The 26,274-nt window shown below is 35.5% G+C and overlaps 1 protein-coding gene across 2 annotated transcripts; it reads left to right on the top strand.

Annotated features, from left to right (window-relative positions):
• Positions 1-152: 152 nt before the first annotated feature.
• Positions 153-20,762, top strand: HNF4G (hepatocyte nuclear factor 4 gamma). 2 transcript variants are annotated; one of them, XM_031604805.1, is made up of 11 exons: positions 153-270; positions 3,151-3,319; positions 5,366-5,460; positions 8,837-8,943; positions 12,677-12,832; positions 15,020-15,107; positions 17,104-17,256; positions 17,456-17,692; positions 18,179-18,301; positions 18,680-18,757; positions 20,360-20,762. In XM_031604805.1, exons 1-11 carry the CDS (start codon positions 153-155, stop codon positions 20,410-20,412), a joined length of 1,377 nt encoding a protein of 458 aa, XP_031460665.1. In that variant the 3' UTR covers positions 20,413-20,762. The 2 variants fall into 2 exon arrangements, with proteins under 2 accessions (XP_031460665.1, XP_031460666.1); XM_031604806.1 differs by lacking the exon at positions 20,360-20,762 and having other exon boundaries at positions 153-274; positions 3,155-3,319; positions 18,680-18,798.
• Positions 20,763-26,274: the final 5,512 nt, after the last annotated feature.

Consider the following 26,274-nt stretch of genomic DNA (forward strand, 5'->3'; position numbering starts at 1 on the left):
AGGTAGAATATAGCATGCAGAAGCAGTTTTCCAGCTCCTCCCACTGTAGCACGCAAGGGACACGGTTATAGTTAACTTTGGATAATCAACCACTGTGAAACAGAATGGAAAGGTTGTACATTTGAGCAGCTTTTTCACTGTTTTCGCTCTGAATGATGAGGGTCTCAGAACCAATATTAGACATGGAAATGGCAAACTACAGTGAAGTTTTAGATCCAACGTACACCGCACTGGAGTTTGAAACTATGCAGATTCTGTACAATGGCAATGGTGAGTTCTGCTCCATGATGCAAAATCATGTCAGCTAGTGGGAGATGTGAAGTTTATTAATGTTTTAAGGTGTTAGCAAAATGTTTTATTAATGGAAGATTTGGTGATTGTTTTCAAACTACAAATCATCTCTTTCACACTTCATCGTTAACTCTAAGTTAATGACATTATAATTCTTTAACATTAAGGAAAATAAAAGAGTGGTTATATGTAATAAAATAACTGAACTGTACTGTCATCAGTCAGTTAATCAAAGGAAGAAAATGGTGTATTCAGCAGTTGTTTTATTTACTGTAAGACAAATGAATAACTAGTATTGACAGTTGGAACATGAAAGTAAATGTTATATATAGCATTCAGAAGGACACAAGAAGATTATCCAGAGGTTTGTGGAAAAAAAAAATAGCCACTGCTTCTCAATGCCTAGTTTCTATTTGTTGGACAATATTTTATTTATGTAAATGTTAAACTAATCATATATGTATGTATGAATGAGGGTGATTTTTTAGAAAACATGTTGTCTCCCTACAAGCTAATGTTTAGCTGAGGAAAACTGTTGGCATAAACTGTTGGCTAATGTAGTATTTTAACTTCAGGTAGATTTTTTAAAATTTTAATTTATTATTATTATTTTTTTTAGAAATTGTACCAATTGTACCAATGCTTGGAATAGGAAGCACACCATTTCATTCTGCCAACTTTTTGCATTGAGCAAAACCGGGTAGTTTCAGTCTATTAAAGTGAAGAGAAATATCAAGTGAATTAAACTCCCCTAAAGTGTCTTTCCAAATCTTCTGATATATTTGAGAATTAGTTTTAGTTGTATTTCTAACGCAGATATAGTATTTATGAAATATTTATGAAATATATTGAAATGCAGAACAAATACTTAGCGATTTGCAGGAAAAATACTCAGCATGTTCCATTTCCCCTGTCTATGTATTCTTTCCATATAGAATCCAAGTTAGTTTTTATTACTGGACTTGAATTTTTATTTGAATTTCTAGTATTACTTTACAACGCGCTCAGTAAACAGAAAAGTAGATTTTATTATTGATTTAGGAGGAAAAACAGACCTTCACTGCCTAAATGATTTTGAAGCTATCAACAATGATTATGTAAGTTTTAGAGGATTTATCTGATTTTCCTTTTACTATGGATGATTTCATTGGTCACTTGTTTTTTGCTGAATCTCATTTTTTCTGTTCTGTTAATGTTACACAGAATGGGAAAGCTGATTAGGGAGGTTATACTGTGTTGTGTGTTAGTGATCCAGTTAGTTAAATTATTCACTGTAAATGATTACTTTGACAACTATTTTTTACTAAATGTAGTCCTTTTTTCTTCAGAGTTTGCTTTGAGGTTAGCCTAAGTATATTTTCTGTTAGAATTTATTAAAAGGTTGATTTCCATTTACAGTGTAGGCTGGATCTGAGAGCTGCCTTTCTGAATTTTCAGATGTGTATTTTCAAAACTTCTAAGTTCATTAGATCTATTCGGAGAAATTTAACTATCCACATTCAGACAGGTTCTGTTGAACAAACTCTGCAAAATCAAGTTGATTTCCCAGACATTTTCTTTCAGAGTATTACCCAAAGAAAACAAGTATCTCCATATATATGTACGTATACAGTACGTATACGCATAAACACAGACACAAGGAGATACAAGTCATATTGCTACAAGTATTTCATCATTACATTTAAATATTTTAATTATTTGGATATGTCCTGATCCCAAATCAGTAAAGTCTGAAGTAAAGCTTTTACATTTTTCAAATGAAGTTACCCTGTAAACTATTTTTTAAAATAATTTTTTGGTCATAACAAACACAATTTTAAAACAATGAATTCTTCGGGGAACTGAATTCTTACCTTTTCATTTTTATTTGAACATTTTAAAATGTGATTCTAATCAACTATGTCTAAAAAGTTGATGCAAATTTTTTCTTCATCTAAAGAATTCTATTTACATTGTAAATTCCTTAGGGCATAAGCAAAATTTTATTGTATTTTTGCATGACACATTTCAGATGGCTCTTCTACAATATAATGTCTATCAACATTAACAGTTCTGCTTTTTGACATTTTCGCTCTTCATGAACTCATGTACTTCTTAATGTAGGCTTGAATATTTAAATAATGCTAACCTCTTTTCTTTGGATAACTACAAAAGTTTAATAGATACTAAGGTTTTCCTTCCGTAGGAACAGAAGCATACTCAGAAAATATGTCTGTTAAGCCTTGTGACTCAAAGGATAATAAATATAACTATTCTGATTTAATGTGAATTCAGTATTGTTTTCCACATTCAATGATTAAATGTTGAGCATATTTAGATAATATTCTCTCACAACTTTTAAGACAATCTTCCTTCAAAAAAGTTGTTCAAGGAAGTAAAACTAAGTCCTCTTAGCATTCTTTCCTTAAGTCTACTGTATTTTTTTTTAATATAATTGATTTTTTCAGTGATAGTCAACAGTTACTGCCATCTCCTATTAGACGTGGTCTATGATGTCTTTGTCAGCTATCCATGTAATGCTGCTTTGTGCCAAAGTTCCTCCTCTTGTTAGAATACATATGTAGTTAGACCTGCAAGGTTACATTTACTTTATAACCCCTTTCAGTTGGAAACAGTTTGGAATAAAATTATTTGCTGTTGAGAACTTCATAAGTTCTGCTATTCTGACTCTATAAATTTAATAGTGTTCATCAGAATAACTGTCAGATATAATAAAATACACTGTGCTAATTAAATAGTGACAACTAAAAAGGAAAAAAAAAATCAGAAAAATCCTTATTTTTTAAGTATAAATTGTCTGTGTGTTACTTTTTCAGAACGTTGTCCATAACTGTATATGTTGTTCTTCCCTCTTTTCAGACAGTTCTGGAGAACCTCTCAACATGAATTCTACTGACAGCGGGATCAGCAGTCTCTGTGCAATATGTGGAGACCGAGCAACTGGAAAACATTATGGTGCTTCCAGTTGTGATGGATGCAAAGGATTCTTTAGACGCAGTATACGGAAAAATCATGTTTATACATGCAGGTATTTAAAAACTAATCTAGAGGCACTAAATTAATGAATATATGCAAACATTACTTTCAGACATTTTCAGATTTTTCGGACCTGCATAGGGGTATTTTCAGCCTCTTTTGAAGGAATTCTAAACAGCACTTCTGATGGAGCATTGCGGAGATGTTATGTTCTTATAATGTGGAAAACAATCCCTTTCATTGAAGTCTAATGAATTGGACCACCTATAAATGGCTTCTCTGATGTGGAATCTTTGTAGCACTATATATGCTCCTAAAGAAAACATATTAAGTTAGCTTTTAAAACCTCATGAGAGTATTCTATTCATTGATGATTTTTTTTTTTCCACTTGTAGGACTTGCAGACAAAATGCTAAGAATGAAAAGTTTCCAACAATTTAATGGGCATCAAGACAGCACTTTTTGAAAGTCTAACTTTAATTATTGAAGCTGGGCTGAATGTTTTAAATGTTTTGTATTAGTTGGGTTTGTTGTTGTTGTTGTTGTTTTTGTTTTTGTTTTTGTTTTTTTCCTATGAATTAACTTGTTATCACTACCAGAACAAAAAATGTTTATACAAGTATAGATACTCAGGTATCTTTTTATTAGGGAAGATCTGTTCTGTCAGAGTTTCCATGCGTCCATTGATGCGGTTGATGTCCTTGTGTTACGGAAGTGCAGTCTCAGTCTTTTATTTATGATTACAAAGAATAGCAGAAACACAGAACAGCTAAAGTTGGAAGGGACCTCTAGAGGTTATCTGATCTAACCTCTTTGATCAAGCAGGGACACCTAGACCAGAGTGCCCAGGACCATATCCAGACAGAAATCCCCTGAAAACAAAACAAAACAAAACAAGAAGAAAAGAAAGAAAGAAAGAAAATCTTGTATTTTCACTGGCAGTGTGGAGAGTGTGATTCTTAACTGATTTTTAATTTTAATTTTAAAATTGTTCTTTGTTAAGGCAGTTTCTGTAGAGAAAAACTAAAATTTATGAGTCTTTCTTTAAAGACAGATCAAATCTATATACACATTCCCTCTTCATTGATGCTCTGCATAAGTCCTGCAATAGTCCTGTTAGTGACTATTACCCTCCTTGTCAATCTGAACGGCAACCTGTTAACTTTTCTGTGCCTAGATGCCCAAATTGTCATTCTGCAGCTATGTGTACCATGTTTGAGGAATTGCTCTGTGCAATTCCGAGTCCTTAAGATGTCAGTTTTAAGCCATGCACAGAATATATTTGTGAGTTTAGACAGATAGATAAAACTGAAAACTTTGTTTGTAGCCTTTTTGCTGGAAATGTTGTTTGCTCCATTCTTCCTTAGATACTTAACATTCTAATTGTGGATATATAAGGCAGATACTCACTGATCTGCCATGATCATAGACAGGCTTCTAAAATGGTGTAATAAGAGCTGATGTAGCTGAGGCCGAGTAGAGCTCTGAAGAAGATAGATCTATTTATCTAACACATACAAATAAATAAATAAATAAATAAAAAAGGCAGAAGCAAATGGAGAGGAGGGGATGCCTCATATACATTTTCATTAGGAACATCTGTGGATGTGCATGAGAGCCAGGAAAACTTTCTTGCAGTGTCACACTCTGTGTGTTTCCGCATCTTTACTTTATTCAGGTATTCAGTTTTTTTTTTTCCTCCTGTTTCCTGTTTAATTTGTCACCTGTAATATTACAGATAACTTCATTTGTTCATTTGTTCATTTGTTAGCTCCTAGAAGTAAACTTTGCCAACCAAAGGTACCGGTTTTGCAGGAATGGGTGGGCTGCTCTGAGCTGGTGACAGTTGACATTTTCATCAATTATCCTTTCCTTCTTCTATTTGTAGCATTTCATCACGACCCTTTCTGTGTAGGCAGTCACTTGCATATCTCACAATAAAGCATAACTCAAAAATATTCCGTTCTTGCCCATTCTAATACGTATTTTATACGTAGATACACACATGTGCTTGCAAAATAAGGAGGTATGAAATCTCTCAAGCCAGAGTGGTGCTTTATTAATGCTTTGTATGTTTACCCTTTTTTGTCTCTGATAGATTCAGTCGGCAATGTGTTGTTGACAAGGACAAAAGGAATCAGTGCAGATATTGTCGTTTAAAAAAATGTTTTCGAGCAGGAATGAAAAAAGAAGGTAATAGATTCGTTTATTATTTGATATGTTTAAAGTAATAGAATCTAAGTTTAAAAATTTAATCAAAATTCCAAATTTAATCAAAATTCAAAAAAAATTAACAGCAGAATAATTAAATGGAAAATCTGCAGTAGTGCCTGCATGATGGAGATTTTTACTGAGGTGAAGTTTGCATCATCTAATTTTCAGTGGATAAGCAGTTTTAACACTTCAGGCAATATCAAACATGACAGGTTTAAAGTGAATCTCAACTGCTTAATCCATGAATCCTGGCACCAAAATTCATTGCTTTCTAAGTGCCATATACCTGGAAAAAATTCAAAGCACAGGATTTCAGTTCTGATTTATAATTTTTTTCCAAATTTCAGTCATAAAATGCATGTTTAGCCTTGTGTTTCTACCCTACCTAATCTACAGGGCTGACTTGCTTATTATTCCCTTCATTTTAAATGTTTGAGACTCTTAAGGAAGAAGTGTGAGGTAACTGTGTTAACTGAGTGTCAACAATCAGGAATATTCCCAATCTCACAGGGACTTAATGTGTGTATGTGAGATATACTTGTATGTATGTGAGAAAATATACTTATGCCTCTACCTATGAAACATGGATCTTCTGGTGATCTTCTTGAGGACATGGAAGGATCATGCACTACTGTGTTATCAGAGCAATAGCAAAAGAAAGTCAGTAGAAATATCAGAAAATTTTTACACCAAGTTGTTGGGCTTGTTTCTTCACTTTCAGTTATAATGTAGTGGCAAAAGGCATCCTGATCTGGTTCAAATAAGCAGTCAGAAATGATTATTTCATTGCAAAATTTGTGGTTTTTTTTCTGATACTCTTTGCAACCTGTTTTATTTGGAATATGATACATCATCTGGAAGGCCAGTCTGCAGTGGGAGCACATGACTGTCCTGTAACTAGACTGTATCAGTTTTAGTCTAGACATTGCTTTCCTAAGATGAAGGAAGCTGTTTCTTTATGCTTTTAAGTATCTGTAGTATCATATTGCTTTGCTAGTATTCAAGTTATAGTATGAGATAACAGGATTATTTTCCTTGTAAGTACAGACGAATAGTCTAACTAAACAGGTAGTACTGTGCTTGTATGAAATAGGTTTGATATTTTTGTGGAACACAGTTTAGTCTTCCGGAATTTGAATCATTAAAGTCAGTAACATGTTGGTTATGTGTATGACATGAAAAAAAAAGGAAGACCTTCATATACATAGCAGCCCTAGAACTTGTGCAAAAAGCAAGGCTTTGTAGACTTTCAAAAATGGGAAATAAAGAATATTTTAGCTTAGAAGGGACGTCTGGAAGTCATCTGGGCCAGGCCCCCATTTAAAACAGATAATTTCTAGGTTCAGTAAAGTTGCTAAGAACTCTGTGCAGCCAGGTTTAGACAGTCCCTAAGAGAGTGCATTTCTTTCTCTGTCAGCAACTTTTCCCACTGCTTGACAGCCCTCACTGTGAAGATTTTATTTGTAATGTCTAACTAGAATGTCTCATTTTGCAGTTAGTGTAGTGTCTATTGCCTTGGCCTTTCACTGCACATGTGAGAAGGATCTGGGTCTACTGAAGATCACCTCCACCTTGATCCTCTTTTACCTATAAAATCAACTACTCAGCTTCACCTTGGATATCATGTGGATTATAGCACCATAGCCCTCTACTAGGACCAGTTTTCCAGTGTCTCTTGCATACTGGGTAGCCCAGTGCACAGTTAGCTAATGTGAACACAAGGCATATTGCTGACTTGTGTTATAAATGAAAATATATATCCTGTTCAGAATTTTAATCTCATTTACACTATTCTGCCTCTTTCAGTTCCACTACCTATAAGGCTTTCATTTTTCCCCATATCCAAGTCATGTTTATTCAAGGCTTCCCAGCAGTAAAATAATTCAAGAGACCTAACTGTAGATTTCACTGCTCAGATGCTGTTATAGACCTCTCTCTACACAATCAGGTTATCTCTTATAGCATAAGTGTAGCATAGTCTGTATGATATATTCTTAGCTTGTTTCCAGAAAATCACTTTCTTTCCTTCAAGGCAAAGGTGAAAAGGGCTTCAGCTGGTAGAGGCTATACAAGCACTCTTTGAGCAAATATTCCCCCTTCATTACAGAGTCTGAACAAAGGGTCTACAAATATAGACAATTCAGTACATCTGAAAGTATGTATTCCCAAAAAATAATTTGCCCATGATTCTCAAGTGCTCTGCTAGTGACTTTCACTACTGATTGGCAGAATAGCTTACTATTTTATTAATATTAATTATTATTGACATTATTTTAATAAGCAATGTGACACTAAGCTTCTGAGATTAAAAGTGAGTGTTTATTCCCCATTTTTTTAAAAAAGTTTATATTTTTTGTCTCAGTTCTTCAGGCACATTTAGCACGTTGTGTTTATCACTGCACAACATTTCTTGTTGTGACTTTAATAAAAGGCCCATCATTGAATGTCCTTGGCAAAAAGTTACTACTCCTCAGGAATAAACTATGTGCATTGTTCAGATAAACCCTGAAAACTATTCAGTTTTTTATTTATTTATTTTCTATTTTTATTGGATCTGCTCACAAAACAGCAAACATATCTTTGGAAATAAAGCTGCTGCTCTTAAAAGATGATGAGATTCCTTGTGCAGTAAAAAATATTTTGATCAGTATAATTCTTTTTTTTTTTTTCTTTTTTTTTTTTCCTGGCCTAACCTTGGACATGCTCTAGGTTGTAGAAATATCTGATTGATAGTTTTATTTTTCACTCTTCCTTGAATTCAGAGGTAAGCCTTGTTGCTTCATAAGCCTTGCATGTACTGATTAAGGATTCCTTATTTAAAGTCCTTTCAACTACCTTTTTTTGTCCCCCATGGGACAAAAGTTACCTGCCTGGAACCTTTTTGGTGCTTTTTTGTTCTTTGATTTCTTATTAATGTTCTGTAAACTAGCTAGGAATTCATTATCAAAGTATGATATTTAAATCTTGAAATTATTTTACTAGAATATTTAGTTCATTTTCCATTGCTGTATCAAGGTTTCTCACAGGAAACTACCTCTCACTCAGACATTTTTCACGGTGCTGTACCTGTTGACCTATTCAGCAGTACTGAGAGGTCCGTTTCTAACACTATCAAAAAGGTTCATTTATTGAAGTTCAGTTTCTAGCTACAGTTGGTTGTATTAAGTTTTATAGACAAACATCATAATGTGGATAAGGACCATGAACATGTACTGTCATTCTTTCTCATTGTTTAGAGCTGAAAGCACAAGGTTTTTTGAATGCCATACTTCTTATAATTATCTAGTAAGCCTCTGTAATGATATTGTGTGGCAATGTTTACAAGTCAATAAATGAGACAATTATTCTCTTCCAGCTGTACAAAATGAACGGGACAGAATAAGTACAAGAAGAAATACTTTTGATGGCTGCAACATTCCCTCTATTAGCACATTGTCACAAGCTGAAACACTTTCCCGTCAGGTACCAATATCTTCCATAAAATTCTTTAATGACTTCAAGAAAATATTTTCTGTGGTTAAATACTTTCAGATTCTCATTGTATTCAATATCATTTTAGAGATTACTTTCTTCCTACTTCCAAAATATAAAATATACTCAGTTTCCTCTTTCCAATAAAGAATCAGCAACAGAATTCATTCTTAAAGCAAAGTCAATATAAAATTTCTACTTTGTCCTGGACAATATGTCCTAGGCGCCTTTCTTAATAAAGCTTTATGGTTCCTACTGCTTTTAAATCAGTTGCTGTCTCAGGCAGCTGGTGGCACCTATCTATTCTTGAGGCTTGCTTTTATATGAAACATTAGTGAAAAAATTGTCCAAACCCATTAAATTTCTAATGGGTATGGACACTCATTTCCTTACATTCTTTTGAAAATCCCATTTTCAATATCCTTAGGTATTATAAATAAGGCAAACAGAAGTGTTCCAACTGCAAAGTCTTTTCTCAGCTTTCTTTTAAATTTTCTTTGTCTCATCTGAACTTCATTTTCTTCTTTTTTTCTCCTTTTTTTCCCTATTCAATCAATTGCTGAATGGAACAGTCTCCAGTCCTTTTCTGCAACGGAAATAAATCTTGGTCATTGATTCTGCATTCTTGCACCTCTTGCTAACTTAGAATTTAACTGCCACCTTTATGATTTCATGTTGACTGATTTATACATCCCCAAATGTTTTGTAATCTCATCCTTTATCAGCATCTCTCTTAGAGTGGAACTGTCTGTAAAGAATTGATGCAGGAATTGCTGGGTGATAGTCTTTGGCAGATATTGCGTGTCTGGGCAGATGAACATAATGGACCTTCCTACCTTTCATAGCTATGCAGTATGAAAAATATACCTATTTTACCTCCTTAGTAATTCTTTGAACTTGCTTATTATGCTTTTTAGTATGTGCATGTGTGTGTCAGTCCCTTAATCATTTCCAACTGACTCATGCAGTTCAGGAATAAGAGCTTTCTTAAAGAGAATCACATCCTCAGTCTTTTCTGCCACAAAGTTCTTGTCAGCTGGTAGATTCCTGTCCTAAAACACCACCTTGTGAATTCACACAAAAATTTATTATTCTTATTGTTTGATATGGTGTAATAAAAGAGAATTGCTTCCAATATGCCAAACCTTAAAGGCCAAGAGGTTATTTTAATGTGATGGAAGAGCCAAGTTCTAGAGGTCCTTGTTTTTGCCTCAGTTGAATGGGCTTGTAATAGTTCAGTCCTGAGAAGAGATCTCAAGAGTTTGTTAGTGTCATACATCATACGATAGAATCATAGCACATCTTGGGTTGGAAGGTACTTTAAAGACCATCTAGTTACAATTCCCTGGAAAGGGTTGCCACCCACCAGATCAAGGACCCTGGCCTTAGTCACCTTCAGGAATGGGACTTCCACAGCTTCACTGGGCAACCTGTTGCACTGCCATACTATGCTTAAAGTAATTTCCTCCTAACATCTAACCTAAATCTCCCTTCTTTTAGTTTAAAACTGTTCCCCATTTTCCTATCACTCTCAGATTGTGTAAAAAGTCGGTCTCCCTCCTGTTAATAAACTCCCTTTAAGTACTGGAAGGCCACAGTGAAGTCTTCCTGGACAAGCTCAGCTCCCTCAGTCTTTCTCCATAAGAGAGGTGCTCCAGCCGTCTCATCATCCTCATAGCTCTCCTCTGGACTCTCAACAACTCCACATCTTTCTTGTGTTAGGGGCCTCATGCTTGGATGTAGTATTCCCAATGGGGGCTCATGAGGGCGGAGCAGAGGGAGACAATCACCTCCCTTGCCCTGCTGGTCACCCCTACTTTGATGCAGCCCAGGATACTGCTGGCTTTCTGGGCTGTAAGTGCACACTGCTTGCTTGCGTCAAACTTTTTGTCTACCACAACCCCCAAGCCCAGTACTTGGTCAAGTATTTGAGCTTTGAAAATGAGGAAGAAAGTGGCATTATTCCATTTTTTAAATTTCATATTAAAATGGGGAAAACAAATTATTTCATCCCCAAGGATTGTTTGTGAGGATAAATTGTGCAAGTAAAATTCTTCTCCCACAGATTGAGGGTCTTGGATTACATAAATGTGTAAGGGACATGCTGTACTCTCAATAAAGATATGTCACTGACATTCCTCAGGATTATAGGAATGTAGTGTTACGTTGTTTTGTTCATCAAGCTGGTGACACCCATGTTGCAACCCGGAAGAGCAATGGAGAAAGAGAAAGTTGTTTGTTTTATTTCTTTGTTAAGACATGCAGTCCTAGGAGTTCATAATGAATCCCCAATAGAAGTTCACCAAGTAATTTCAGCACACAGCCCATAATCTTGTAATTTATCAAGCTGTACAGCATAGGATATTAAGGATGAAGTGTGTTTCAAGTTCATGAGTCATTATGTGTAATGATTAAAGAACCTGCATGTTCTTTTCCCTCTTGAACTAACTCCTACTTGGTGGATGGTGATATATCTGTTTTTCTGGCATTATCACAGCAGAGAACCTCCTGCTATGAGAATTTTCTTCCCTGTGTAGGTATTTTTGACTGACAATCAAGACTTTTCTGGAAAGAATGAAATACATTGCATTTCATTATTCTCTGTTTTTTGTTTTTGTAGACTAAATTATTCTACTAGATCCTACCTACCTAAACAATACTCAGTATTTTTTTCAACTTTGTTTTTGTAGAACAGATGCCAGAAATAGACTCGTGTTTACAGCAAGGATTTCACAAATGGTCTGCCTGCAAAGAGACAATATCCCAACTATTTTTCCTACATCACTGCCTTTGAATGATCTCTGAGGACTTTCTTTTTTTAATCTCATTGACTGCTGTATTCTCCTGAGAACAGACATTCAGATGGTTAACTGCCATTACTATCTAAGCTGTTTTCAGTGTTTTAGGCTACTGAATTATGTAGGAAGTGTTGGGCTTTAGTTCAGAAGTGCAACTCCCTTTGACCATCCAAGGATAATGGGATTTCACCATGGGTCCCAATGGGTGATTAAACACAGATCTGAGAATGAGGAGGATATGGCAGAAGTCAACCTAAATAGGATCCATAATCCTGAAATTTGTAACTACAAAAAAATCAAACAGTTTATTGTTTGGATTTTTTTTTTATTTTTTATTTTTTATTTTTTAGAGGTTGGAGTGGGGAGATAGCAGAGAGTTTACAGGAATAATCAAATCTCAGAATTTAAGTATCCTTAAGTAAAATGTAAAGTGAAACTGTTTCAATGGTCTCATACATTACTTTGTTCTGTCCCTATTTTAACTTAAGAAGTTAGTAACACTTTTCACTAGAAGAACATGCTACCCATTTTCTCTTTCTTTCTTTGCCTTTCATTTTATTGCATGTGCACTCTTTCTTTTTTCTAAAATGAGGTAAATTACAGCCATTTTAAAGGAAAAAAAGATCAAAACCTGAACCTAAACAAAACAAAACCCTCCTGGCTACAGACAGTGGAGGCTTTAGAATCTTTACAAGCAATATTTTGGAAGGAGGAGACATTGTACCATGATGAGAATAGCAGTAATAAATGTGAAATTAATTTTTATAATTTTTGTGCAGACTATTTTATCTGTATTGTCTGTATAGTCAAGGAATTTCGTAAGGGTACGTGATAACTGCTGTCATTTTTTTTTTTCTTAGTTTGCTCTGAAAATGCAACTATATGAAATTTAACATTATTAACTTTCTTTCTTTCAATATGTCCAGATCTCAATCTCCAGTCCTGGTGCAAGCACTGACATAAATGCTAAGAAAATTGCTGGTATTAGTGATGTCTGTGAATCTATGAAGCAGCAACTTTTGGTCCTGGTGGAATGGGCTAAATATATTCCTGGCTTCTGTGAGTTACCACTGGATGACCAGGTACAAGAAGAGACCAAAGGGAGAACATTATTAACTGTCTTTTTCTTTCTGTGGTATTTTAATTATATGAGAAAACAATAATGCAGTGTCTGATCAAATACAGCTTGATACTACATGCCTGATTTTAAAACTTTTTTTTTTTTTTGAAGTAACACCACCATGGAAAAATAGGAGTTGATATGGCTCTAGCCTGTCAAAAGAAAGAATCACTTTTTCAGCAAACCAGTAGTCATTTAGTGTTTTCTGTTTTCTTTTGGAAAGCAGAAATACCAAGTTGAATGCGGAAATGAAAAAAATATTGTAAAAAATCATGATTTTTTCTGATCTTCCAAACTATTTATTTTATGTCCATCTTTCATTATAATATAGTTTAAGGCAGCCTGTTCTTTAATTTGAAGCAGATTTTCTCTGCTTGCAAAAAATAAAAGCCATAAGAATCTTGAACAAATGCCAAACACGTGCTGATGTCACTCTATAGCAAGTAATATTTCATATGATATAATGTACTCATATTGTAAATAACAAAAGTGTAGAGAAAAAAAATCATCAAAACATGAAGGGTTCCTCAGGGTCTTTATTACAGAGCTCTGACTTATAATCTCATTTGTAATGCACCTAATGTTTAGTGGGTTTCAGAGCCAACCATGTTGGCACACATAGAATAAGTGTCTTCACGTTGTGGTAGGCTGTCTTGTCACCAACTTTCTGGATAGAAGATTAATTCATGGCTCAGGATCTCAGCGATGTCTGATTTAGCTTGAAAATTACTGTAAGAAGTGAAATAGAGCAATTCCTCTTTTTTTTTTTTTTTTTTCCTCTTTAGTTCTTCAGTTTTTAACAAAGTTTCATTAAGAAAGTTAGATAATTTGGTTTGAAACTAAAACTGAGTCCGTTCCCTTTTATACACTTTGGCAGAAATATGGAGTTGGTTCAGACACAGGAGATAAACCCACATTAGTACTTTGCTATCTATGCAGACTCATGGAATACTATATATATGCACAAACTCAACAGACAAGTTAAAAATCTGTAAAAGAAAGAGAAATGTAGTGTTGGATCTTTAAATACAGTGTTCTACAAAGGCACTGGAAGCAAGCAAAAAACAACTCGCTAAGATGACATGAAAATATGGAAAGGATCAGATGTCATTAAGAAATTACTGTCTTTACTTAAATGAAAAAAGTCATCAGTACAGATAGATAAGTTAAGGCTGAGAATGCACTGCTTGAAGAGTGCATATTTGGGAAATATTCCTGAACTTTGAATACCTTCGAAAATTAATGACAAAGGTATTGGGAGTTAAAATAAATGCCTATTTATTTATTTATTTATTTATTTTTGTGATGACTTCTTTTTAATGTGTGTTGTGTGTTTATTAATTACATTAATCATCTAATTTGCGAAAAACAATTCCTGATTGGAATCAGACTGTGGAGCAGGCCAATCTGGATAAGTTAACTCTACTGAGAGTCTTAATATATTAAGTATTCCTAGGTGCTGTATTCCTTTACATCACCCATAAAGAATGGGCTTGGCTTCATAAGGAAATGCTTGCAAAAAGAGAAATTTTGTGAGTTAACAGAGGTCAGTGCTGAAGCTCCGAGGAGATTTTAGAAGGGAAAGTAAATAGGTGACAAAGAGTAAACTAATGATAACATTTTGTACTACCTTCCTGGTAGGAAACAAGTTTCTTCATTGTTTACTGTAGTGTTTATTTTAGCATATCTGATTGTGTTGGGGAAAAAGCTCTTTTATGTAATGCATACAATTTTGATGACAAAAATGAAGGAGTAACAGTGAAGAATTTACCATTACGGTTCATTCCAGCCCACCGGAGTCTTTGACACCAACCTAAAATTTCAGAGTGAAATTTGTTAATGAAATAAAGGCAGGGAAATTAATACAAGAACTGTACTGACTTAGAAGTATTTCGTAGATTTATATGTTCAAGATCATCCCTAACTGCTAGAAATGACAAGGAATGATAATTTTATTATAATATTATAATTATAAATCATAAATACAATGTTATACGGTGGAAAGTTTTTATATTTATTTGATATTTTACCATATGACCTTACAGTACATGTAGCTAAAAGTACTCATGTTAATATGCATGGTCATTCATTTTGCCCTTTCTTGGAAGTTACTGCTTTATTTTCTAATGAGTCTGCTACTGTTTTTAAGGTTGCACTGCTGAGAGCACATGCTGGGGAACACCTGTTGCTTGGAGCAGCAAAACGGTCCATGGCGTATAAGGACATTTTACTTTTAGGTAAATATTGGTTTTATTTCAATTAATAATGATGATGATATAGTACACTAGCAACCATGTAGTCACTTAAGTTGGACAACTGTTCTGACATAATCAAAGCAATGCTTTTGTGAATGCTAAGTAGCTATTAAAGACATAATGTCATCTATCCTGTTCCAGCAAAAGCAGAATACCAGAAGCCACAATTTAGAGATTTCCTAGCAAGTGATTTCCTTATGTTAGCATCATTTTTTGTATCTTTATCGCATACAAAAAAAAAAAGAAGAAAAAAAAACAAAACAGCACAATAACAACAAAAAACACCACCAGTACCAAAATCACATAAGAAATCTTCATTCAAGAGAGAAGAGTCATTTAATAATTTCAATCTCATGAAAACCATTTACCTGGTTCTTTCCTAAAAGCTCTTCAGAAATTATCACAGAAGATTCTTCTATGAAAGTGGATGGCCTGTTCCCTGCATCTGTCTTTCCCAACATCTTTTTCACTGCTGGTTTGACAGCTGCCATGTGTCACCATGCAAAGAGCAATCCTTTTTTTCCCTGCCATGTTAGATGCAGGTACCTACATGTACAGAACAGTGTGAGTGTTGCATGTGTAACAAATCATGCAACAAGCTTCTTGATCATAACCTTTGCTGGGTTATATAAAGAGACCGGAGCTGTTAGGGAAAGGAACATTGTCACACTGTGGAAGCAAGTCTTCCCTTCAGTCACACAATAGAGAGGCACAGTCATATGATGAGATATGTGCCTATGTGCATAATGGCATGATGAGACATTTGTTAGCAATCTTTGACACAGCAGTCTGCAAGTCTAAAGCGCACCCTACCAAAAATGTCCTCATTTAATGTGTTCAGTTCTTTAGCTGTTTTGTAAGAAAGTGTTTAAGTCTTTTTTGGACAGCCGATGTGTGTCAATACTATGCAGAATATCAACTCAAACTAGTTTATTCATCAGTCTTGTGGTACTAAGGAGTTTTCTGCTACTTCTTTGGGTTTTCCATAGCTGTGATTCAGTTTGAATTTTCTTTCACACGCACCATAAGGTTAAAGGACAGAAAGGGCTTACTCTGAAGATATTACTGGCATCAGCAATATTTTCAAATTAGAAACTATACAGATGACTTCTTTGATCGAGTTCTTTCTCTAGCTGTCATTTTACTGACAAAATTAACATAAATAATACAGTTTTATCAGGATTATTAAATAATAAGGACAAATAATGAGAAAATAATAAGCAGAAAATTGTAGTCAGCATTACCAGAATCAGCATACATACTGAAAGAAGAAATAGTTTGAGGCTATGTTTATTTCTGATACTTCGAGGTAGATGTCTATATAGTTCATGAGTCATTTTGGCATGGATCTCTTGTGATATGCTTATCAACTTTTCTTTCCAAAATAACTTTGTGGCTTCTGGAAGCTCTGTGGTCATCCCACTGTTCTCACCACTTATGTTAGATGCTTTCTTGTACAATAGTTGAATTAAGATATTAAGATATACCCAAAATGGAAATTTAAAATGAAGAGGTAAAATTGATTATTTACTGAAAGTTTTCTGATGCTTCTACGTTTTGTTAGGAATAATGAAGCATTCCTGATGTCTTCTCTGAAAATAGGCTTTTTGTCTACTGAAAAATCTGATTATTCATCTTGGGATATAATGGGGGGAGAAAAAAAGTTAGATCAGTTAGGCTTGCTTATTCCATGCTTGTGCATTCAAATATCCATCTCAGTCCCGTGGACTAATAAGTAACTACACATGATGGCATATTTATCCGCATAGTTTATTCACTAGGTGAGAGCTGTAATTGGTACGTAGAACTTTATTTGCATCATGAAATTTGTGTGTGCTATAAAGGAGAGCTATTGAATGAAAAAATACTAATTTAATTAAGCAAAATAAAATATATTTTTGGAAATGATTTTCATCGTGTAGTATATTGCATCTAAATCTTTATATCAGTCTACATCTTGGTATTCTTTCTTTCCAAGGTAACAACTATATAATCCATCGCAACAGTACTGAAGTGGAGATCAGCCGAGTGGCAAATCGAATCCTAGATGAACTAGTTCGACCCTTCCAGGAAATTCAGATAGATGACAATGAGTATGCTTGCCTGAAAGCGATTGTGTTTTTTGATCCAGGTACATTCCTGAAAATATATCTCAGAATTATTGTTAATTATTGATTTTATTCAGATTATATTGAAAGTGACTTTTGTTGATATAGCATATACTCATGATATCTAGCTGGAAGGAAAAGAACAAAATGGAAAAAAAAAAAAGTAAGATGCTCCTCCCAAATCAAAATTTGCCTTGATTGTATGGTTTTGTCATTTTTCAGATGCAAAAGGCCTGAGTAATCCAATGAAGATTAAGAACATGCGGTACCAAGTCCAGATCAGTTTAGAAGATTATATCAATGACCGTCAGTATGACTCCCGAGGAAGATTTGGAGAGCTTTTGCTTTTACTGCCTACACTCCAGAGTATCACCTGGCAAATGATTGAGCAAATACAACTGGTTAAACTATTTGGAATTGTTAAAATTGACAGTTTGCTTCAGGAAATGTTACTGGGAGGTAAGTTAACAACATCTCAAACTTACCATGCTGTATTCTGTTGAATTTAGCATACTGAGATGCTGAGGGAATCATGATGTAAGCAAGCACTTTGACCAGTACCACACTGACTGAGCTTCAAGTCATATAATTGTTAGCTAAATGCTTGTCCTGTCTGCTCATCTTTTTCTCTCAGTTCTACAGCCTCAGATTGTGCTTTGTACTTCTTAGTCTTTTCTGGATATCTAAACACAGAATTCCCTTGACAGATTACAGAATTCTTACAAATATTTCAATAAGTCAGCTGTTAATGCAGTCAAAACAGTGCAAATAAACACAGTGCTTAATGTGGTTGAAGACTGGTTAAATTGTTTAATGAATACCCAGAGGCAATTATTCAAATTGCCAATCAAAATATTTGCTCTGCAAAAATGTAATTATTGCAGTATAAATCGCTGGCAACAATCTGCTCTTCTAAACTGATATATGCTCTTGTTATTTTTGCAGGTACTTCTAATGATACCAGTCATTTACATCATCCAGTACATCCTCACTTAGCCCAAGATCCATTAACTGGCCAAACCATCCTCATAAGTTCAATGTCTGCTCCTGTACATGCAGAACAGATTTGTAAGTAATTGCAAGTTAGCCTTCCATCATAACATTTCAGTCTTACAGTTTAACATATTAATTAAAATGGTGGCCTGTCAGTGCTTATAGAGTTATTTCATAAGGAATAAAATAATTGTGCATTAAAAACATATTTGTAAATATGTATGTGACGAGTCTTTGACTTGAATTTAATCTAATTTTAACAATTTAGCACCATTCTGATACATCATTGGTTTTACGTGCACAGTTGCTGACAAGCTGAAATCTCCAATAATGTCCTATTTGCCTAGCATGACAAATGTAGAAGAACTTTATTTGGGGTCAGTAGTATGTATATATTTGTGCAGAATTGGACAGAATATAAAAAAGTGCAATTCTTTCTGAATTCTTTTTCAGCAACACCAGAGACTCCATTACCTTCCCCTCCTCAAGGCTCTGGACAAGAATACAAAATATCTTCAAATCAGGCTTCAGTAATTGCACAGCAGTCTATTTTGAAACAAAAATCATTGTGATAATATTTCTTTGTCTTGCTCTTCTACCTTCCTTATTTCCCCCATTCTTTCCCTTCAGTTCTCCCTCCCTCCATTCCCCCTTCCTTTTTATGCACTAGATAATTTGGTAGGAAACTTGCACGTTTAAAATCTCAGGATGATAAGGAAAATTATTTCCCCAGCAGCCACTACGGTGGGTGTTTCTTGAGACCCTTTATGATTTGAAAAGTAATACTCACTGTACTGACTGCTATGCAGAGCTGTAACTGTGGACACTGCAGTCTGATAAAAATGTATAAAGGTTGATGTTATTTTTAGATCTCTTAACTGCACAGATTCATTTTTTTTTTTTATTTTCTGTTTTAGTTGTCATCTTAATATTATTGTTTTAGTTGTGTATATAACTTTCTTTTTCATTGTGACTGAACTGGCTAGGACTTGTTTAGCTGTGAATTGTAGGCATGAAAAAGTGCGTTAGTCAAACGAAAGCCAAGATTCCACAAACAAAGCACATATTCTAAATAAAAACAAGGAAATACTGAATGGATAGAAGTATTCAATACGTTTTCAAAAATACTGATTTGAAAGAAGCATCTCTTTCAAGTAAAATTTCAACAAAAGAGTTGAATCCTTCCTGCAACGAATTTGTATGAGTCAGAGGGAGAGCTTGCCATGTGTGAAGACGTTTGAGAACTTTTTGAAATCTACATACACAGTGATGTCTATAGTACTCAACGAGACAGTACCTAGGCATGGATGTATAGACACCAGAGTGCTACCATTTATATTACTAAAGAGTTAAAAAAGGGCTCTGAATTTTTAATGGTCTGGACTACTTCTCTCCCAGATGATTTCTCAGGGCATTTTGGGAATTAGGCCTGTCTAGGGACACTTTTTACTATGCACTTTCAATAATGCCATCTTTCTTTACGGAGAATAACTGTAGAAACATGGCCAGGCCATGTCAGTTGACCTCAAGCCTGGAGTATATGGACTTGTACTGTTTAACTTACTAATGTAAATGTAGTCATTGTGTTATTTGTCTAACTGTCTGGTGAATGCACTGGCAATCACTCTTTACCTACCAAACTTTACCTACTTAATAATTGTATCAGATCTGCTCTGAAAGTAATGCCTCCTATTTTATTATGCTGTGTCACAATGGCAGAGGTGGATGTTGGTAGTATGGCAGTAGAGATCAAACCTTACCACCAATAATCCATTATGTTTTGTTACCATGTGATGGATGTCAGCGGAGGGGCAGTCTGAGATATCTGACATGGGAGTGTGTGTGAAGCAAAAGTATGGAATTGAATTCCTTCATATGGAAAAATTATTGACATTCATCAACACTTGCTTAGTGTTTATGGAGGCCAAACAGTGGGTTTGAATGCAGTGGTGCAATGTGTGCATTTCAGCACTGGTGAAAGCAGTGACAGTTTTCTGGACTACCTGGTGTCACCACTATGAGCCTGAGTCAAAATGGCAGTCCATGGAGTAGACACATGCGAATTCTTTACGGAAGAAGTTCAAGATTCATCCCTCAGCAGGAAAGGTGATGTGCACTGTCTTTTGGGACAAAAATGGGACAATCCTTCTGGATTTCCTGGAACCTGGACAAACCATCAACTCTGACAGCTACATCATGAGACTGACTAAGTCGAAAGTTTAAACTTTCAGAGTCAGACCAGAGAAGACAGCCTTTCTCCTGCAACACAATAATGCCAGGCCCTTTACCAGTTTGAAGATCATGGAACACACAAACAATCTGGGCAGCACTGTCATACCACACCCAGCATATAGTCTTGATTTGGTGCCTTTTGACTTCCATTTATTTGGGCTGAGGAAAGATGGACTACATAGCCAACATTTTTCTATCAACAATGTCACAGAAACTGTAAAACAGTGAATTGCCTCCAGTGGTGCATATATTTACGGGCGTGGCATGCAAGCTCATGTTCATCACTGGCAAAAATGTATAGCTAAAGCTGGTGACTGTTGAAAAATAGCATTCTGTAGCTGAGAATTTGCTCTATCAAATAGTATTTTTGTACTCCTGTTGTACTTTCCATGAAATAAATAGGAGGCATTGCTTTCAGAGCAACCTACATATTTATATTGTAGATCTATATCTGGAGACATGATTTGCTAACTCGAGTGATAGATATGCTATGTCTAGTGATAGAATATATATCAAGTGATAGAATTCAACTCCAAATGTTCCTCATTTGAGCCATGGTATTTCAAGTTATAAAGATAACTAGTACATCGTGTACTTTTCATTTGGATTTCAAACTCAGAATTTTCAGGTGTTTGGTATGAATTGACTGTGATGAGTGTCCTTTGACTCCTCTTCCTCCTTTCCCAGTTTTGAAGGATCCAGAATCGATTGAAATTTTCCTTCTGGAGTCTATATTAACTGATCTAGATATAGACCCTCTGTCAGTTTGCACAAAGGGGCTGTTGTGACATATGCTCACATGGGTATATATTCATTAAGAATTTTTGAAAATTATCTCTTATAAAACATAAAGTGATTATTTTGTTCATACAGTAATGATATCTAAGAAAATTGCCACTTTGCACATTTTATTTATTCCAGACAGCAATGCTTTTCTTTTAATACTTCAAAGTAGGTGTTTGTTTGTTTTCCCCCAGAAGGCTATATAAGAAATAAACAGGAAAAATATTTGCAGTTTGCTGAACCATGGCAAAGATGAAACACAATGGAGTCAGAAATTCTGCAAGGTGAGAAGTTGTTCATTCTGAATCAGACATTTGCCTTAATCACAGCATCCAAAGATGGTATAATTAAACCACTGGCCTTTAAAGTTACTTCATATACTTTTTTTTTTTTTTTTTTTTTTTTTTTTTTTTTTTGTAGGCAGAAAATACACAGTAAATATTGAGCTGACCTAAACAGTTAAAGGGCTTTAATGAAAATACATTTACCACAAGGTAGATGCTGCGTTTCTTCTTGTTATTTTGAAGCAGTTGCTTTTGTACTTAGATCTGCATACAGTAGCTCTTACAGTTTACCTTTTGCTTTATAGAATGTGTTTTTCTTTTTGCTGGTTACTGTTTGGTGTTTTTTGTTTGTTTGTTTGTTTGTTTTATCAATTCATTGCTCTTTTTACTAGACCCTTTTAGTAAGACTTTTTATGACAGAATAAAGTATCAAAGTTTTGCCATAAACTTTAGGGGTATCAGAACTGTGCCGTTTCTCCATGTAGTCCACCAGCTTTCTCACTTTGTGAGAAAAAGAATAAAGCATGCATGAGACACCCAAATGTTGACTGAGGTCACTTTTGTGACCCTCTCAGAAAGTGAATGTTTGGCTGTGACTAGATATGTGTGACTTTTTTGGGTGAGATTAAATAGGCCATTTTTGTGAATATGACAGGATTGATCTGACTAAATAAAAGTAACTTGAAATATAAAATGGCCCCTGGATTGGGTACTCCTGCCTTATATAAGCAATTAATGTAATAACATAATGGGTTTAGTTTTTTCACACTTGTTGTTTAGATATTAAATGTACAATAACATGGTTTCACACACTGCCAAAATGTACTGGATGAAAAACATACTTTAGTATTTTATCTTACTAAAAGATGTTATCTATTTTGTACAATATATTACATTTTTGAATAAGAGGAACACTACTGTAATTTATTGGGAAAAGCTGATTTATTTTATAACTGTAACATTATTTTTGTAAGCTTAATTATTCAAAATCAAAAATGATTAGCTTTGTTAAATATTAAATTATAATAAGATGTAACTTTATATGTTTGAACTCTGATACCAAGTTTTTGTGTTGAGCATTTGGAATTGAAATGGTTTCTGGACATATTTCAAATGGACTGTTTTTCATCAAAATTCAATAAAGAAAAATGAATGATCCAAATGACACGTTTGCCTTTATTAATTATTATTATCATTATTTTAGTATTTACATAAACACTGATGACACTTTCTATTGATTATCTTATGAAAAGGCATAAAACTGTAACATGCTTTCATCTGTACTGTATTCACAGAATCACAAAATGGTTGAGATTGCAGGGAACTCTGGAGGTCATCTGGTCCAACTCTCTTGCTCAGGCAGGATATTGAAATCATATGAAAGAATATAATGGCAACATTTTAGTTGATTCTCCTGTAACATGACAAAGCATTACATAGCTATGGTTTTCAGTTTTTAGTCTTGCCTCAGAAAAAAAAATGAAGCATGTGCTTAATGCCATCTGTATTTAAAATGAAGCATATGTTCAACAGTATTTTCTCTTTTTTTCTGGGCAGGGATAACTTAATAAATCACTCCCTTTTGTTTCTCTAGAACATTGCTACTTACGCTAATGTAGTTACAGCTATTTTATTTACTTTGTAGGTAAATACATTTAAAACTTGAAACTGATTTTTTAAGATAGACCTTTTTATATAAGCAGTATCTCCTAAGTTTTGAGAAGTATTTTTCCTGTGTATGGATTTTCAATAGAAGTAGATTGGGGGAAATTTGGAGGGTAGGAAAGAAGGGAAATAACACAGTACTTTGGGGTAATTGCTTTTGCTCAAATACTCTCCACTTCGGAGTGCAGAGCTTCTGGACAAATCTTTCATGAGAGGAAGAAGAAGATGCACTTATGAATGCTGGAGATCTCCAGGTCCCATTGAGAATGATGTGTTTTTGGCTGTTACTCTAGATTAAGGATTTATCTGCTTTTTACTCATAAATGCTAACTTGAATGAAAAAAAAAAAAAAAGATTTTAAAGAGAGTAGAAGAGATTTTCTTTCAGCCTACAGTGGAGCCTAAATCTTCAATGACATGAAGACAGACCCTTCTTTAAGGATTTCCATAAATGAAGGTTTAGAAACAACTTCAGCAAGTGAATCAGGAGCATATATTTCACAGAAAGAGGTGGACATAGTAACTTTCAGGTCAAATCACTGTATAACATTTCTCCCAGTTAAGGAGTTCTGAATATGGTTGAATATGGTATATATAGTTCTGAATATGGTATTTATTGAATTCCAGAAACCTTCTGTGACAGAAAATTTGATGTCTGCAGAATAAAAAATAAAATCCATTACAGCTCTTGTTTACTATTTTTGTACTTAGCAGTCCTGTTTTCATTTGATCTGTGCCAGTCCGTGAGTGTCTAAAACATGTCTTTCCAAGAGACTACTTCTAATTATGTACCTCCAATATTTGTGTTATTTACGGGATCATAAAATGGCTTGGGTAGGAAGGAATCTTAAAGATCATCTCGTTCCAGCTCCTCTGCCATGGGCTGCCACCCGCTAGATGAGGCTACCCAGAGCCCCATTTAACCTGGCCTTGAACATCTCCAGACACAGGGCATCCACAGCTTCTCAGGGCAAACTTTCAGTGCCTCACCACTTTCATAGTAGTGAATTTCTTCCTGATACATAATCTAAACCTACCATCTTTTGGTTTTAAATAGTTACCTCTTTTCTAGTTGCTACAATACCTGACAAAGTGCGTCTCCCCATCTTTCCTCTAAGTCCCCTTCAAATATTTGAAGGCTACAAGGAGGTTTCTCCTGCAGAAGCTCGCAGCCCTTGACTTGGACAGGTGGACTCTTGGCTGTATAAAGAACTGACTGGAGGGCCAGGCCCAGTGTGGTAGTGAATGGAGCTAAATCCAGCTGGTGACCAGTCACAGGTGGTGTTCCCCAGGGGTTGGTGTTGGGGCCTGTCCTCTTCAATATCTTCATTCATGACTTGGATGAGGGCATTGAGTGCACCCTCAGTAACTTTGCAAGTGACACCAAGTTGGCTGGATGTGTCAATCTGCCTGGGGGTAGCGAGACCCTACAGAGGGATCTGGACAGACTGGACAGCTGGGCTGAAGCCAATGGGATGAGGTTCGACAAGGCCAAATGCCGGGTCCTGCGCTTTGGCCACAACAACGCCAGGCAATGCTACAGGCTTGGGGCAGAGTGGCTGGAAGACTGTGTAGAGGAAATGGACCTGGGGATATTGATTGATGCTCAGCTGAACATGAGCCAGTGTGGCCAAGAAGGCCAATGGCATCCTGGTTTGCATCAGAAACAGTGTTGCCAGCAGAAACAGGGAAGATACTGTCCCCGCACTCAGCTCTTATGGGACTGCACCTTGAGTACTGTGTCCAGTTTTGGGCCCCTCACTGCAAGAAAGACACTGAGGCCCTGGAGCGGGTTCAAAGAAGGGCAACAAGGCTGGTGAGGGGTCTGAAGCACAAGTCTTATGAGGAGCAGCTGAAGGAGCTGGGATTGTTCAGTCTGGAGAAGAGGCTCAGGGGAGACCTCATTGCTCTTCTAACTACCTGAAGGGAGGTTGTAGTGAGCTGGGGCTTGGCCTCTTTCTTGTGTAACTGATGATAGGACTAAAGGGAATGGCTTCCAGCTGCACCAGGGGAGATTTAGTCGGGACATTAGGAAATAATACTTCTCTGAAAGAGTGGTCAGGTACTGGAATGGGCTGCCCAGGGTGGTGGTGGATTCACCGACCTTGGAGGTGTTCAAGAAACGTTTGGATGTTGTGTTCAGGGACATGGTTTAGTGAGAACTACTGGTGATAGGTGGATGGTTGGACTGGATGATCTTATAGGTCTTTTCCAATCTTGGTATTTCTGTGATTTTATGATTCTGTGAGGTCTCCCAGAACCTTATACACTCTTGGCTAAATAACCTCAGCTCTCGCCCTTCTTCATAGGAGAGATGTTCCTCTGTTCATCTTTTTCTCCCTCCTCTAGATCTTCTCCTATTTTATGCTGCATGCCCCAGAGCTGAATACAATACTCCAGATGGTTTCTCACAGAACAGAATATACTTTATGTTAAAGTAGACATGGAAAACAAATTTTTAAAGCTCACTCACACTGCTGTACAGGTCACACCACAGCAATATGGCCTAGCAACAGTACATCGCTCTTCACTGCAACCACTGACAATTCTAGGCCTTTCTACTTGCAGCAGTGATTGTCATTGGCATCTTAACAGAGAAAGGTGTTCTCCATAGGGAATACAGCAGGAAGTGCTGTTGAAGATTTCACTTTAAGCAGTCTGATCTAGGGATGGTTCCATATGAAGCTTAGGCACTGTGCTCTGAGTTTAGAGATGAAAGCCTAGATATCCACATAAAAAAAAAAAAAACTCCTCAAAAAAACTCCTGAATAACCCTGGTTCCCTGGTTGGTCTCTGTAATAAATTTTATTATAACAAGAAAGCGCTCTGAATAGTTGAGAACATTGTGTTTTATAAGGCTCAGCAGCTCTGTGGGATTTGGCCACACACAAAAAAAACTCCTTTTGCTGTTTTGTTAGTGAGTAACCCTAAGAAGCAGTTGCTCTTTCTGATTTAGAATCCCAAATATCTTCATGGAAATGTAGTGAGAAAGACTGCATAGGCAGATGTGTCTCTGGAAGTGAAAAAAACCTCACAAAGTTATAAAAAGACCATGATTGGTAGGAGAAAAATATTTTAAAAGAAT

The sequence above is a fragment of the Phasianus colchicus genome, chromosome 3, assembly GCF_987193195.1.
Source record: "Phasianus colchicus chromosome 3, bPhaCol1.hap1.1, whole genome shotgun sequence".
In the NCBI taxonomy this organism is placed as follows: Eukaryota; Metazoa; Chordata; class Aves; order Galliformes; family Phasianidae; genus Phasianus; species Phasianus colchicus.

What these genes read in the sequence shown, in the direction of transcription:
- HNF4G (XM_031604805.1), top strand. Translation starts at nt 153, where the DNA reads ATGATGAGGGTCTCAGAACCAATATTAGACATGGAAATGGCAAACTAC. An exon ending in AGCAGGAATGAAAAAAGAAG is followed by an intron (nt 5,461 to 8,836) that starts GTAATAGATTCG and finishes ATTCTCTTCCAG; the next exon opens with CTGTACAAAATGAACGGGAC. An exon ending in TCAGGAAATGTTACTGGGAG is followed by an intron (nt 17,693 to 18,178) that starts GTAAGTTAACAA and finishes TTATTTTTGCAG; the next exon opens with GTACTTCTAATGATACCAGT.